Here is a 15845-nt window from a genome sequence, read left to right as displayed (position 1 = left end):
TGGAGGCACGGGTCGGCCTCAGCTTGCCGCGTGGGAGTGTCTGTCCCGGGTGAAAGCCTGGTCGGTGTTAGCCGGCCGGTGGCGACGGCGTCCCTGGGCGTCATTATCCTCCTTGGAGGCATCGTAGGGAATTTCATAGCCTCTATTCCCGGATCAATTTCTTTGGGTGAAAGCACAGATCCTGTTGCAGGGTCAGGCGGTGGCGTCGTCTTGAATGCCGTTCCCCTCTTTATGGCATCGTCTTGAAGACCTTGATCCCATTGGTGCTTCCTACGACTGGACTTGCACGATGACTTCTGTGGCTACAATGATGGTGGTGAGCATGTCGGAAGCGTGGCATTGGTCGTGGTAGTCGGCTCTTCTTCTCCGGCATGTCCATGGGTTCCCTCGACCGTTTGTTGCTGTGAAGTCGAAGCCACAGTGGCAGGCACCGATGATATACAATGACGCGTGAGAGGTGGTTCATTTGGCGATCCTTTGTGATGCCAACCTTGCCTACTCTCTTCGTAGTTTACCGCCGGTGTTGGAGTTGCGTTGTCTTGTGTGGTTTATCTGGTGTGTTGTGTTGTAGCTATTAGGGCTGCTGTTTTTTTTACCTTCTGGTCTTTTGGTTTTAGGACTTTCACCATCTTATTGTTTTCCATTGCTCTTTGCTATTATCAATGAAATGCCGGCAATGTTGGATCTTAAAAAAACAATATGGCAATCGCATGAACAATAAACTTGTCAACACTATGTCTCTAAAAGAAAGTTGCCATGACAGGAAAGGAACATGAGAGGCATTTTGTGCTTAGATTCAAATCAAGAGTAGTGCGAGTAAATCATATTTCCATACATTATGCCTTAGCCGAACGAGATTCCAGACCCCATTCTCTAGTCACAGAATGGTATTCCGTTGGCGAGGCGATCTTGCCAGTACAAGGTTCTCAATGTATACTAAGCGTTCGCTCCCGAATGTCTCCTACTCCTATTCTCAAGTTAGCATTGTTCTCTTCTTGCATTGTTTTGTTGCTAACAGCTTGTGACGGGAGAACTCTGTGAACCTCCTCAACTAGAGAGAGAGAGAGAGAGAGAGAGAGAGAGAGAGAACACGATCAATTGGTCCTCCATCATATATGTACACGAAGGCTCAGAGTGTTTGATATAATGTATCTTGTGGTTACTAATATAAGAATCAATTTCATGAATAGTTTACAGGAAATGCCTTCATAAATATTGCATTTATGCCATACATCAAGACCACATGGTATATATCTTTTATTTATTTGTTTACTGTTGGTTCAGATTCTTTCCTTAGGGCAACTCCAACACTGACCCTCAAACCACCCGCAACCTTCCGGACCGCGTTGTCCGGATGTGTTTTGCCATCTAACACGAGTCTGTATCGGTCCCCCCAAAACCCCTTTCCCGCGCCCGCATGCTTTTCCCTCTGAAAAGGTCACGCCGCTCCAGAGCACCAGTGCCGCATTCATGCCGGCTCAAAGTGACGCAACCTCTCACTGCGCTTCGGCATTCAAATGGTGCGCCGACCGAGAGTGCCGCCTTCATCGCTTTCTGGTGCATGCCGCTGCCCTATGTTGAAACGACAGCCCGTCCGTCCGCCTGCCTACATTAAACATGTGTGCGGCTGCCGAGGAACGGCGAGCCGACACCACTCGCCCGTCCATCTGCCACTCACCATTAATTGCGTCGCCAGGTACCTTGCCATCCGCCCGCTATATAAACCGTATGCCTGGCCATAACCGCATCCATCATCCTCCGCTCCCTTCATCCTCGCTGCATCACGCCCGCCATGGCCTCCTCGAGCTCCGAAGCCGTCTGGGACAGCATCTCGTCCGAGCAGAAACATGAGATCGCTGCCATAGTTGCTGGCAGGCAGGTCGGCAGGCAGACAAAGGTCGGCGTTGTGGACGTCCCGATGGAGGACATGACAGACGATTAGCCGGCTCCACCCTCCTCGCCGGCCAATGCCAACACCTGGGTGAGGCCCATTCTCACTACATGGACATGTTGCTGGAGGAGTGGGAGACCTTGTTTCGACAGGCGCAGGCCAAACAGGAGTACAATCTCTGTCTTCTCGATGAGTACCGGTACGTGGAGGAGCGACTCACCACCGGCACGACAATCGCGTGGAACGTGGACGTGGACGAGCAAGAGGCGCTCGTTTACTCCTACTATACCATTTGCGACATCCGCTGCGACCGCTGGCTGTACCGTCAGTGGTAGGCTACATGGAATTCGACGAGGCGGTGGATGAGGTATTCGGCAAGAGAGAGGATGAAGACGAGCTCTCCAGCTCGGTCGCGCCCTGTCGCCATGACCACTAAGCCTACACGTCCAAGGGCGCCGCTAGCAGGGAGGAAGAGTAGGACATGGGAGGTTGCCGGGCTCGGGTCCCAGGAAGGCCACCGCTCCTCCCCTCCCGTTGAAGCCAAGCTTGCGGGCTCAAAATTGTCGGCCGATTAGCCTCTTGGCGCTGATGTGGAGGCGGGTAGCTTCAGTTCCCGGGGCTCATGGCCGGGAGGAGGCGGAACCTCATTTTCCGGGTCTCATGGCCGGCCAGAGATAGGGAACAGGCGCCGACCGTCATTTTTGTGAAAGTAGTTTGGGAAGCGTAGAACCCTTTGTCTCGGGCCGCATTGTACATATTGGGCAAAAGCCTTGGTACACAAGTTACAGAGAGAGATCGACCAAAGGGGTCGTTACAGAGAGATACAGGAGAAGAGGAGATAGAATTTAGGTACAAGTTAAACAACCTCTCCTAACCTTATACATCTCCTACATAGTTATTCCCCCCCCCTCCCCCTCAATCTAAACCTCAAGAAGCTTTGCCAATGTTGAGATTGTATTTTATATTTATCTTTATCTTTACCTAATATTAAAGGACACAAGATTTCATAGTTCTCCATACACCACCTCTTTATATCCGTCGATTTTGTGTTAACCATAAATATCTGACGACTATAAGATTCAAAAGAAGATCTATGTACATTCTGTCTATTGTTTTTTATTGCATATCCAAGAGAGTTATCGGCCACGAGACTCCCTAGGGGCTTCCAGCTCCTGCGTAGTCTGGATGGGACTCCTCCTACGAAGGAGTAATAAAAAAACAGGTACGCGAGCAGGGTTAGATCTCCTCACCTTGAGAAGCTTTTCTTCGTCGCCCTTGGGTCTTGCAGCCCCGCCTGTGTCGTCGTGCACATCGCTATGACAAGTATGTTTCCCCCCAAGTTTGCATGCATGAACATACGACTAAACTATTACTCTTATATATTTTTTGTTATTTGCTCAGTCAATACATACGTACGTACGTACATACATACATACATACATACATACATACATACATACATACATGCTAATATAATTATTTGTGTATGATATTGGTACATATTCAACTATACCATTTACAATGTTCAAAAATATTTTGAGTTTGGTATATGCAAAATTGTTTACAACCTATTTAACGTGTAAGTGATAATTGATAAACATAGTTATGTGTAGATTCATCCATCTATTGCAACTATGCAATCATGCATGGCTAGAATTTGTTTTTTAAATTTCCAAACATTTTTGTGAACACTGGTCATATTTTTTCTCGGATGTGATATATTAATATTTTTGGAGATATTTAGATATATATTCATATATTTCTAATTGTTGAAAACACAAAACAATTCCTAGAAGAAAAGTTATTTTTTGTATTTAAAATTACTACCACTACCTCTCTTTTATACTTTTAAAGCATTGATCATGAGTGAGTCTATCACAAGAAAAGGAGACCCGATTTCGAGGATAACACTTATTCTCCCGTTGCAACGCACGAGCCCTTTTGCTAGTAGACAATAAGTAGTAAAGTTCATCTATTAAGAGCCTGTTCGGTAATCCACCGGCTTCATAAAATCCTACTCTCCGACTCCTCCAGGAGAGACATAACATGAACAAATGGGTACGCCACTTATCGGTGGCAGTCAGTGGCGAATCTAGACAGAAACTGGAGGGTGGGCTCAAAGCCTGTATCATGCCAATATCTGTTGGGTTGGGCTTGCAAGTGGCTGAATTGGGCCATGAAACTAGTAGTAAAAAAAATTCTTGCAGTGCTGGAGGGGGGGCTCAAGCCTGTTGAAGCCCCCCTAGTAGATTCGCCCCTGGTGGCAGTGTGCTATAAATTTGACGAACTCCTTCATTTCCAGGATCTACGGAGCAGCTCATTCCCAACTCTGCGATTTCCATCTACAGATCGCTCTGCTCCGCTCTGTCGACTCTAGGGAGTTGCAACGCTCGGGCCAGCTCTGCCGGCTCCCAGAGCAGAGTTGTGGAGTGGGGTGGATCCGAACAGGCCCTAAGCCGGCATTTATCTGTTTGATGACAGGTCACCACTGATGGTATTAGGAGTTCGCGTTACAAGATGAGTTTGGTCTTGTGACCTCTTCTAGGATGGCTGTCCAAAATCACACGATATAAGTGTTCACTGTTGTGCTCATCACTTTCATATTTCTACTTCTCACCATATCATCATTCAATTCCGAGTTCACTAAAATTGTAAATAATTTTGGACTGAAGTGTGTCCTGTATTACTGCCAAATAGGTAGTCTCCAAATTACCGAAAATATAGTAATCAGAATTAATTGTAAAATAATAGTCTAATATGCTTTTGCCAAGTATTAATCAAAATTAGTCCACAAAGAACAATGGTGGAAATTCTAAGTGAAATATACAGGCTCAAAATAGTCAAATGAAATATTCCTATCCATAAACCCCAATATAATCCACCTATGTGATTACAAAATTTTGATTAGACATTTTAATTTGATCAGAAGAAAGATAAATAAACATAAATAATTAAATAGCTTTATGGTGTTTGAGCTGAAACACCACACATGGTGGAGCCTGACCGAAACTGACACTCACTATACCAATGCCCAATTCCATTCACGTTCCCTCCCTACTCTATGCAGTGCTCTCCATCCCTAGTGAGCTTGTTGCCACAGTCATCGCTCTCCTGCGAGCAAATTACTGAAGATATGAGATTTCATGAAAATTTAGTTATTTCTGACTGAATGATAAAGTATTATTTCCAGTGCTTCTATAGATCAGAACAAACGCAGATGTCAAATACTCATGCATCTAGACATTCTATTGACAATCAATTGGCAATAACTACTCTTTAGAAGGCAAAATATATATGGAGAAATAAAGTTGTGGGATTTTGAGGTCCATCGATATTCTCACGGGCCGCCACAACTTTCTCTTGCTAGCGGGGTATGTATTCCTTCTTTAGATATTCTGCTTTCTTCTTATCAAATGGTCATGGCATATCCGTATATCATCCTTGACTACTCTGTAACTTCAGGTCAGATTGCGTTTCTGTGAACTGATGGTTAGTAATGCTCCGTTTGCGGCTCCAGATTTTAGCCTAACAATGGAGGAAATGAAGTTAGTTATGAGTATTAGATGGTTGGGACAAATAGCAGCACTACAAGGTTAGACCCTGCGAATTGACTGACCTTCTACCATGTGTTTATACATTTACATATCCTAGCTCTGGATAATACTAAAGATCTTGGGTTACTTTTATACTACCAAAATTACATAAACCCTTTCTAAAAACTTTTAGCACCAGGACATGTGTGCGGTCCCCTTTTAAGAAATTAATGTAAATCAATTTATTAACCAGCAATGCTCATGTTTGAAAAGAATATAGAACATATAGAAGTTTATTGGATTTTCAAATTGATTTGGATTAATAGTACATGGGAAGTTGAAGTGCGAATAATAAGTTATGTATTACGATGGATACTGTAAAACCAAAAAATCACAAACCACTTTATTGTATAATTTATCCAGTATATTAAGATCAGTGTGAAAGACACGATTCGACCAAAAATTAATTTAACTACGTACAACCATAGTAAATTAGAGCATAAGTTCCTACCCAACCTATCTATCACCCTATACGTACTACAAACTTCGTTCAAAATACATACTCCCGAATCACAACCATCCAATACTCCTAGTCTTATACATACTGCATATATTATCACTTGATTTTGTGAGGGATAACTAACCAGATAACGATGAGAAAATCAAGTAATCTCTGGTTATACATATAACTTACTAAAAGGGTCCACTCCCTAGCCCATTGAGCATTTTTCAATAGAAAGTAATGGAAGCACTAACAAAAAAAGTAAGATTGTGATCATCACGGCTGTAGTACAGACAACAGAGAAGCTTACACTTAATTAGATTTAGAAATTAGAACTGATTGCCATTAGTCCCCCTGTGTTGTAGGTACCATGTTACCTTGAAGGTAATATGAACAAAATAAAAGTCTTACTCTAAAGTCTCGATGAACATAATAAAGATCTATGTAGGGAATATAGAGTAACCAAACAAGGAGAACTGATCCAATTGAAAGGGGTCATGTGAGGAATGAAATAACTCCATTAACACGTCAGACCAAGATGAACCAATCTAACAACAGTCAAATAAATAGAGGAGAGGGTATACCTGAATTCCACTGCAGAAACAACACGTGATTACTTTTCATTCTTATTCCCCAATAGTTATTTTTATCAGATGGATCAAATGAACTCCGTTTTATTAATGATTGCTCACTACTGGGGCAGTTTAGTTGTGTTTCAGGCCAAAAGATGAGCTCGAAAGAGTTTATTAAATCTGTCTAGCACTCTAGCTAGGATGGGATTACACCACCCATCATTCTTCACATGGTTTGTGGAACAGGATGGCGCTGTCGCACTCCTGCAATTGACGTGTGGTTAAAGCATGACCAACAGTTGCATTCACCTCAAAAGAATAACAATAATTGGCAGAGACCTAGAGGAAATGGGGTGAGAGATAGCTCAGATTAAGCATCCGTATTTGGTTTTGCAATAATAATAACATGATTAGAACATAAATTACCTAAGACTCTGTTGTACGGAATTGTTCTAACTCCATCGACGAATTGGATCTGGGGAAAGTGTCTCCTAACACAGGAAGTCTGCCACAAGACTGAGCATCAATTTTATGCCAACAATGTATGAATAAAGTAATCCTTACTGAATACAATTAAGAAAAAAAGTAGTACATCAATTTTGCGTTTAAAATAGAGAGTCCTGCAAGTGATGTTCCAATGGGTAGCCAATGGATAAATCTACACCCATGAGGGCACCTCGTGTGCCAGACTTACTTCAGAAAACGCAAACAGTTTCAAGAATCGAGTGAAGGATAGACCAAGGTTGCAGCATCTGAAATAAAATGTGGGGAAAGAAAATTCGTTAGACGGCATAAGAACTGCAAAAACACGACACCATCATGTTTCTAATAGAATTTCAGATTCAAACAAAGGCGGTACATGACAGCTGCATTTGATTTTGATCCAATTATTAAATTCAGTTGTACTTTCTACAATACTAATAGGTGGCCTGTAATGACTTGCAGAAGTGTGAGCCGTTGAGGCAGCAGACAAATTATATTGCTAGCCTGCTAGGGGCAGGACGGATAGCAATACAAGCAGACTTTGCACAACTGGAATCAGACATGTCATGTCTCACGTGTTCACCAGCTCGTCATGGATGAGACTAATGGTGGTAGCGTGGTGGAGTGCCTGCCATGCATCCAGGAACAACAGGTTCTTCTCCATTAGCACTAACCGTGATTGGTTGGGGTCTGAAAACCACAAACCAGCGAGAATTGAAGAGCAGATCGGTCTGAACAAAAAAATAGTTTTCGAGCATTGGATAATTACATTGGGGCGGGGAGCAGCAGTAGCCGGCGCTTACAGGGACATGCTGAGCGTCATCCGCACAATCGCGCGACGGCCGAGACTGGCAGCGTCCGGCGCCACCAGGTTGGCCCGCGCCACCATTGAGACACGGTTGACCTGCCCGAACTAGAGCTCGGATTGGCTGCACCCATGGCAGTTCACTGTGGCTGCCGCCGCAGCTCGCCAGAATCCGAGGGAGGAGATGTGTGGGTGGACGGCAAGGCAAGACCGGCCCGCGGGCGCGTCGTGCCGGCGCATCGGGTGGAACATGGGGGCGACGGCAGAGCGATGGTGGGAAGGGGAGCAGGACGGATGGCGGACGAAGGTATGGGGCAGTGCAGCGGCGCTCTAACCCTAACTTCCATCGCTAACCATGGGTCCTGCGCGTTCGGATTGTATTTTCCTTCGGGAAGGGATGTTTTTTTAGGTAAGGGAAGCGATGTATTGGGCTGACGCGGGGCGCGGGACGTTTCGTTGGCAGAGTTTTCGTCCGCCCCTAACATGTTTGCTTGTTTAATCTCTACTCTTATATTTTTAATAAAACACTTGATAGTCTCGCTTTCAGGTTTTCTTTAGTCCCACCTCTCCTGATTTTTTTGATATCTCTTCCCACCTCTGACTTATCCATCAGAAATCGGAAAAACCTCCTCCTGAGGCCTCAACCCACACCCATCCACGTACCAAAAAAATAAACCTGCGAATCTCTACTCCTAATGAAGCAGTTGGTAGTCTCGCTTTCAGGTTTTCTTTAGTCCCACTTCTCCTGATTTTTTTGGTACCTCCTCCCACCTCTGACTTATTCACCAGAAACCGAAAAAACCTTCTCTTGAGGCCTCAACCCACACCCATCCACGTACCAAAAAAATAGACCTGCGAAGGTTAACCAACGAAAAAAGACCTAGAAGGTTAAGCAGAGCTACGAGTACGAGAACCACGCCCAGCCGCCATAGTGGAGTCCTACGCCGCCACCGAGATCCGAGAGGAGCCGCCGCCGCCGAGATCCGAGATGAGCTGGCCACCGGACACCATGACCTCCCTCCCCAGCCGGCCGCCACCACCCCCTCCCCCAGCAGCCATGTACAGCGGGGCAGCGATGGGTATCAGCCTCCCTCCTCCCTTCGCCCAAGGCTAGGAACTCCCCTCCCCTACCCGATCTCCTCCCTTCGTGCAAGGCCACGAGCTCCCCTCCCCTACTCGATCTGACGGAGAGAGGGCCAGGTCTTGCCACTCCGGTGTTTGATGTGGCCAGATCCGGCCGGGGGATTCGCCGCAGAGCCTCCATGTCGGTGGAGCAGCAGCAGCCCGACAGAAGGTGGGTGCCCAATCCATTTTTTGGTGATTTGTCTATAGTTAGATTAGCACAGGGAGGGAGCAGTGCAGCACGGATTAGAAGAACGGACATCAAACTCTCCATTAGATTAGTTCATATTATATTCCTACTATCATAGTTCATATCATAATGCTAATGCCTCTTTAGATCCAGCGCTCAAATAAGATTAGGAGGAAGGGCATCACACTCTCCGGGAGCAAACAAGATACCACATACCGATCCTGTCAGTGCATGTAATATCACTATGTTGTATTAACAAATCTGCCTAATGTTGTATTAACAAATCTATCTTTTCTTTTTTCACATTGTGTAGGATTCGGAATTATGACAGGGAGTCAGGGACACAATCAAATTTATACCATCCGTTGTGATTCAATTTGACCATTTCATTAAAATTTCCGGATGGATCTTAATTCCTCGGGAATGATGTGGTTCTGGAGTCTATTGTTAATCTCTTCTGTCGTAGATGTTTCACAAATCCAACTACCATGTTGATTTTCTGATCATTCTTTGGTCTGGAGTCTGGACTATACATGATATATGTATTATATCATCATCACAATATGATTATTTTTCTTCTTCTCACAAGGCGCTTCCGATGCACAGATGGCGGCAATGAAGCAGCAGGCTCCGGAGAGCGTGCAGGGGAGGAAGGAGTTCCTGGTGGAGGTGCTGATGCTGACGGTGCTCAGCCAGCCTAACTTTGTCAGCCTGGTCGGCTTCTGCGCGCAGGGGGACAAGCGCCTGCTATTGTACGAGTACATGCCCTTCGGCAACCTAGAGAGCCATCTCTTTGGAATACTTCGTCTCAACTTGCTCTCTGTTTGGTCCAGTTCATCTCTGCAATGCAGTTAATATGTATCTATCTCTGCTCTTAACATGTTATAACTAAGCATCCCTATTGAAATGCATTGGCTTTTCTTCATGATGCATGTGTTATGGTAGTAGTTCTGTTTGTGTGGTAAACCTTCACACGGCTGGTGTGTGTTCTAGAAAGTTGTTCGTGTGGATTTGGGAAATCAAAGGGGAAAAGAAATGGGTCATAGAAGAATCATCTATGGTTCTCCTTTCTCAGTTCTGGGAAAGAGTTCACTTCAAGAATTTGCTTTTCTTTTTGTTCACTTTCAATTCCCCTTTGTCAATCCCTCTCTCATTTGATTGCATGATACAGGCTTTCAAAGGTGGGGCATGGGCTCAGAGGTGAGGCCACTAGCGGTTCAACTTTGCACATGCAAGAAAATAAAATCAAGGTTCTACTGCTGAATAGATATTGTGTTATAAACTTTAATACACACACACATGGATAAGTCAGTTAACGATTGCCTTCTGTGATCAAATTGGCTTGCTATTGTGAAGGAAATGAGTTGTTTGCTTCTGCTTCTGTGATCATGGGTTAGCTGGAAATCAGAATGTACGATTAATTATTAGAGAATGTCGCTCACAGTTAATTTCTATAAATCTGCACTACAAGCTAAATGTGTGCAATTTCTGTTGGGTTCGATCCAATATAGAAATTTGGACAATATATAAGGATCAATACAAATCCTGCTGCCTTCCTATGAATAAATCTTTGAAAGGACATCTTCTAATACAGCAGCCACACATTGTTCTTACATATAAATCATATAAATGGATTCATTCAGATTTATTTTGTTTCATGTCCCTGAAAGTTCTCTCATCTTTTGATGTGTGTTTATTGTAGGGACTTACTTGGTGTGAAAATTATGCTCCTGCTTTAATAGCTGATATTAGGAACTATGTTTTAGTGTTTATTCCTTACCACTTCCAATATACTAATGTGCCTACTTTTGTACAATGTTCTTAACTGAAGTCGATTGTTCATGTAGGCACAAATTGGACGGACAAATGTTGATAGAGGTGGAGAACACCATGCAAGTACGTATGTGCCAAAATTGATAGATTTACCTCTAGGCATTGCATTATTTGCCGCAGTTTAGGTGTACTCTTTAAAGAATTTGTAGAAGATAGCAAAGGACTAGATGAAGGATCCATTCCTTTTAGAAACAGGTGGAAAGCATTCAGTTTAGTAAATATTGTATATACCCTTCTCCTGAAAAGTTAAATGTTGTTGCTTGGGAAAAAGGAAAATGCTCACAGATCAAATCCTTTGGTACAATGATTACTTTTTAGGGATGCAAATTTTAAACTTCAGTCATGCTTTATTGGTCGTTTTTCTCTAATAATTATCTTCCATGTAGTATAAATATCTGGAGGTATTATTAGTTTTTATTTTATTTTGTACTATAAGATAATAACAATGCATACAGTCGAGACTGAATTAGCTTAGGACATCAAAGGAAGTTCCTTTTGTAACTTGAAGAGGAAGTTCCTTTTGTAACTTGAAGAGTGTTCTTTCGTACGTGTTGATAACAGTGTGCCTCCAATTAGTTTCTAGACATCCTTTCCAAGTCTCATACCTTTTATATTCCTCTGTTTTCTCCTTTTAGTCCAATTATTTCTTGAGAACTAAAATAATCATATACTCCCTCCGTCCAGAATTACTTGATGCTGAAATGCACGTCTAGATACATCCATTTCAGTGTCAAGTAACTCTGGACGGTCATTTCTCTTGATTTTTGAACCAAGTGTTATCTTGTTTTCTCGATAGGCAAGAAAGGTCCAACTGGCAAAAGCATAAGAGGATGTTTCTGCACTTCTCTTCCTCTATTGAGTTTATAATGCATATAAAAAAATGTATACCTGTTTCTGTTCTTGCACCTACATTATTCATTTATGCTCCTTCGACTCCTTTTGAATGTCTTATACTCTCTGCAATCACCAAACTGGAAGACATGCGCTTTTTAGGACATCTTCAATGCAAGACTCTTATACACGCGCTTAAGAGAACTATTTTTTTTGTAAAATACAGTAAAAAGAAACACCCAAGCGCAGATCTGTTTCAACGCAGACGGTACCTGATGCTAATATAATTTGCCGGCGTAGCAGCGATCCATCCAACACGGCAAGAGATACCTAGGCACTCGGTGCTATTTCTCGCGTCAATGCACCCCCTATGCCGGGAATCGATGGCTCAACCGGCAATCGAGCAGGATGGATATCCTAGTGCCTCTATATTAGCACCCACAAGGAAAGTAAACATAGGCGCATATTCTGTTCAACGTGATGATACAAGCGAGAGTTGGCCTACGCCGCCAACTGATCTGCGGCAGCATGGAAGGAGTGTTCAAAAGCAGCATGAGCAGTTGTTCTACTGCTAGTCGGAGGGAGAGCTTGGCAAGGGAGATAGAGGGAGCTCTACAACCACGATCTTGGCATACAACCCGATGGCATCGTGCCCACGTAAGCTTCTTCCATGTTCCAATTCTTGCACTTGGTCTTTTACTGTCAAAGCTTACGAAATCTTAGATGTTGCTGACAAAAGACCGAGATACAATATTTCAATTACAGGCTATATATTATTCAGCAAGTACGTTCGCAAAAAAATTGATCTCAGCAGGTTGGTGTTCATGTACAGGTTGCCATATGATAATATACTGCGTATTGGTCAAATCTCAAAACAAATGGCCCATTCTGACCATAACTATTCCAAAAGCATTGATAGGCTTTTTAAAACATCAAGCTATCTGTATATTGATCTCAGCAGTGTCCAAAATCCAAATGGTTATGTTTGTTTAGATTTTCCTCATTTTTACGTTCTTTGAATTAAAGTAGTGCTTGAGGTTAATAATAAATGATTGTTGGTAACTTAACTAGCTCATGAGAATAATTTGTGATATAGCTTGCTCCTATATGTGTCATTGACAATGTTCTAATGTCACAACTTTTTTTATCATGCACTCTTACAAGGTCATTTCTTCTTGTTTGTTTTTGTGAGCAGAGCAACCTCCTTCTGGATGACAAAAGAATTAGGTCCAGATAATTCGTTCTTTGAGCAAAGCAACTTTGTTGGGGATGCCAAAAGAAGTTTCAGTTTTCTTACTAATTAATGCGGCAATTGGTAAGGATAGAACAATGTCAGTTTTCCTTATGTTGGTTTTGTACTAAACATAATCATTTATGAAAGACCTTGAAAGAATTCTATACAGTATGTCAATCAGGAAAACCATGTACTCCCTCTGTTCCTAAATATTTGTCTTTCTAGAGATCTCAAATGGACTATCACATACGGATGTATATAGACATATTTTAGAGTGTAGATTCACTCATTTCGCTCCGTATGTAGTCAGTTGTTGAAATATCTAGAAAGACAAATATTTAGGAACGGAGGGAGTAGCTTTTTGCGCGTTTTCTCTTAGTATTACAACCTTAATCCTTGTTGGGTTTGAAAGAAATTGTGTTAAACATGGTTATGAGCTTATTGGATCTTAAACAAACTACTCCCTCCGTTCCTAAATATAAGTCTTTTTAGAGATTCCACTACGAACTACATAGGATGTATATAGACATACTTTAGAGTGTACATTCACTCATTTTGCTCCGTATGTATTCCGTAGTGGAATCTCTAAAAAGACTTATATTTTGGAACGGAGGGAGTACATTACATGTGTAGTAATTTTAGTAGCTAGACATGCATACTCTGCTATGTTAGATTTAGGAGAAAGAGTTGTTTTATTCATTCATCTGGAATTTTTTGTCTATAATGCTGATCTATTTTTTCATCTTTTGATCTTCTTTGCTTCAGTTGTGCTCTTGTTACATTAACTCAGCATGACAGAATGTTTCGTGCTAACATGGTTCATGGTTGCAGGCTGCCGTGACAGAAAACTGGGAGCCCCCTAGGAACAAAATAAAAAAGGTCCCAACCTCCTGTCGATGCTTATCTTAATAACTTGGCATGAATTTTGTTTCTTACATATATTTGTCCATGGTTACCTTTTTCAAACAAGCTTTAGCTTCTACAATGGGATAAGGCCTCACATGAGTGACTGAAAAATCGTCCCTTTTTAAAATTTACCTGATAGTGTTGGGATTTAAATATTTCCTTTTCGGTAACACATTCATGATTCATGTGACATTCTAAAGTAATGCAAATTTGTAATGAATGAATTACACTTTTGTGCAATACAGAAAGATCCTGCCTTTGCCCTTAATACACCTGATGGGCAATGTCATCACCAGCATGAGTTTGGTCTCCTTAACGCACCCGATCGAGGCCATGGAGTCCATCTTCCCTATTCTACTATCTGTCTTGTTCCTCGGGCAGGTATTTGGTTTCAGACTTTATCAAGTGGTCTGTCCTGACAAATGAAATGTGATGAACACCCAGGGAATAATGTACCTATATAGGATTAGGAATCTTTTTGTATCAATGAAATTGTTGTGCATGCTCGTAGGTATATGTTCTCCTATCTTGACAAATGAAATGAGTGATTACAAAACTATTTTTGATCGATGAAATGGATGGATGTATGGACATCTTGTTATGCAGATGTCATGTGTGAAATTCTTTTCAGTTGTATTGTCTTGACCCGTTTAGGATGGCACAACCAGTTTCTACCACAACTATTGTGGTATCAAGTATCAAGGTGAGGCACTTATATGTGATTATCAGTCTACATGAGCTATAACAAGTTGAAGGTCTAGCTATCTCCAGGGGTTCACTACCACAGACCGATGGGTTTGAATTTTGATGTGTGTGTGATTGGGGTGTAAGAGGAAATTTGAGCTGACTGCATGATGCACAACTGCCAGAGGTGGCAAGTTTGGATAGATGGTGGAGAGACGAAAATAGTGGATGAAATAAGAAAAATAAAATAAGATGAAGAGTTATTTAATGGTCAAAGAATTGTCGATAACACCACCCTATTTGCATGAGTGTCCTAAAGGTTTATATTAAACTACAAAAATATGTATGCTCTGTAGCAACGGATGGGCAATTAACTTGCGATGGATTCAGGGAAAGACCATCCAGTTAACGTCTAGCGGGGGCAAGGAGCCAAGAACGTGGTTGCACAAGACACCAATTTACCCGGAGATCACCCTCGGCACCGAAAATCGACCTGGGAGGGCCAGGTCGATGACACGGATTGCCCGAGGTAGAAATCGTATAGTATGAAGCCCATGGCACCAGAAATCGCCATGGGATGGCCATATTGATGTCGTCGCTGAATCCGGCTACTCACCGTGACATATATGTGCTCACCGCAGCTCATCAGATCTGACCAAAACATATAACCGGGGAGGGGATGGGCGACATAGCGATTGATGGAGGGGAGGGGATGGTGAGCGTGGATGGGAAGGTGGCAGCGACATGCCACGATTGGGAGATATGGTGGCAGCAACGCCGTGGCAGAGAGAACGAGTGAGAGGGGTGGTTTCGGTGAGAGAATTGGTTGCGAGGGGGACACGAGGTCCATTATGCTAGAGTCAACACGAGGTTAGAAGTTTTGCGACAAGGAAACTATCCAAACATTGGCAACATTATTTGATAGCTGGCCTGGGATAGACAACGACATCTCATCGTGCAACATGATAAGTAAAGTATTTTGTCTATTGTTATCATGGTTTATTGTTGTTTCTAATAGCTCCACTTGTAGATTTATCTTCCCTATGCATCCATCGGCCGATACATTTTATACGTCATCGACAAAGAGGTACGCCGTCTATATATTATGGAGGCTATTCAAACATCATGATCGTTAGAGGATAAAAATTTAAGGCATGCACTGAAATTAAAAAGTTCTGCAAGAGACTTCAAAGAAGCACTCGAAATAAAGCTGCCTGGTTGAAATTCTGGTATATCTAAATGGCAACATTTATTTCCGT

The 15845-nt window shown here is 42.7% G+C and overlaps 2 protein-coding genes across 2 annotated transcripts; one reads left to right on the top strand and one right to left on the bottom strand.

The window, feature by feature from the left end:
* Positions 1-4703: 4703 nt before the first annotated feature.
* LOC147958550 (uncharacterized) lies at positions 4704-8233 on the bottom strand. Its single transcript, XM_087535997.1, has 3 exons — positions 7785-8233; positions 7193-7250; positions 4704-7003 (listed from the first exon to the last, which is right to left on the bottom strand). Exons 1-3 carry the CDS (start codon positions 7868-7870, stop codon positions 6869-6871), a joined length of 279 nt encoding a protein of 92 aa, XP_087392123.1. The 5' UTR covers positions 7871-8233; the 3' UTR covers positions 4704-6868.
* A 1471-nt stretch (positions 8234-9704) lies between these two features.
* Positions 9705-12038, top strand: LOC147958549 (putative serine/threonine-protein kinase PBL5). The gene is made up of 4 exons (XM_087538034.1): positions 9705-9850; positions 10270-10348; positions 10946-10994; positions 11989-12038. Exons 1-4 carry the CDS (start codon positions 9705-9707, stop codon positions 12036-12038), a joined length of 324 nt encoding a protein of 107 aa, XP_087394160.1.
* The last annotated feature ends 3807 nt before the right edge of the window (positions 12039-15845 follow it).

The sequence above is a fragment of the Triticum urartu genome, chromosome 7A (genome assembly GCF_056163025.1).
Source record: "Triticum urartu cultivar PI428250 chromosome 7A, HENAU_Tu73, whole genome shotgun sequence".
Classification (NCBI taxonomy): domain Eukaryota; kingdom Viridiplantae; phylum Streptophyta; class Magnoliopsida; order Poales; family Poaceae; genus Triticum; species Triticum urartu.
This window is presented reverse-complemented; position numbering and strand designations above follow the sequence as displayed.

What these genes read in the sequence shown, in the direction of transcription:
- LOC147958550 (XM_087535997.1), bottom strand. Translation starts at nt 7,870, where the DNA reads ATGGTGGCGCGGGCCAACCTGGTGGCGCCGGACGCTGCCAGTCTCGGC. An exon ending in ATGACGCTCAGCATGTCCCT is followed by an intron (nt 7,251 to 7,784) that starts GTAAGCGCCGGC and finishes ATTTTATTTCAG; the next exon opens with ATGCTGCAACCTTGGTCTAT. An exon ending in AACTGTTTGCGTTTTCTGAA is followed by an intron (nt 7,004 to 7,192) that starts GTAAGTCTGGCA and finishes GTCTTGTGGCAG; the next exon opens with ACTTCCTGTGTTAGGAGACA.
- LOC147958549 (XM_087538034.1), top strand. Translation starts at nt 9,705, where the DNA reads ATGGCGGCAATGAAGCAGCAGGCTCCGGAGAGCGTGCAGGGGAGGAAG. An exon ending in GGGGACAAGCGCCTGCTATT is followed by an intron (nt 9,851 to 10,269) that starts GTACGAGTACAT and finishes TGCATGATACAG; the next exon opens with GCTTTCAAAGGTGGGGCATG. An exon ending in AGGTGGAGAACACCATGCAA is followed by an intron (nt 10,995 to 11,988) that starts GTACGTATGTGC and finishes TGTAAAATACAG; the next exon opens with TAAAAAGAAACACCCAAGCG.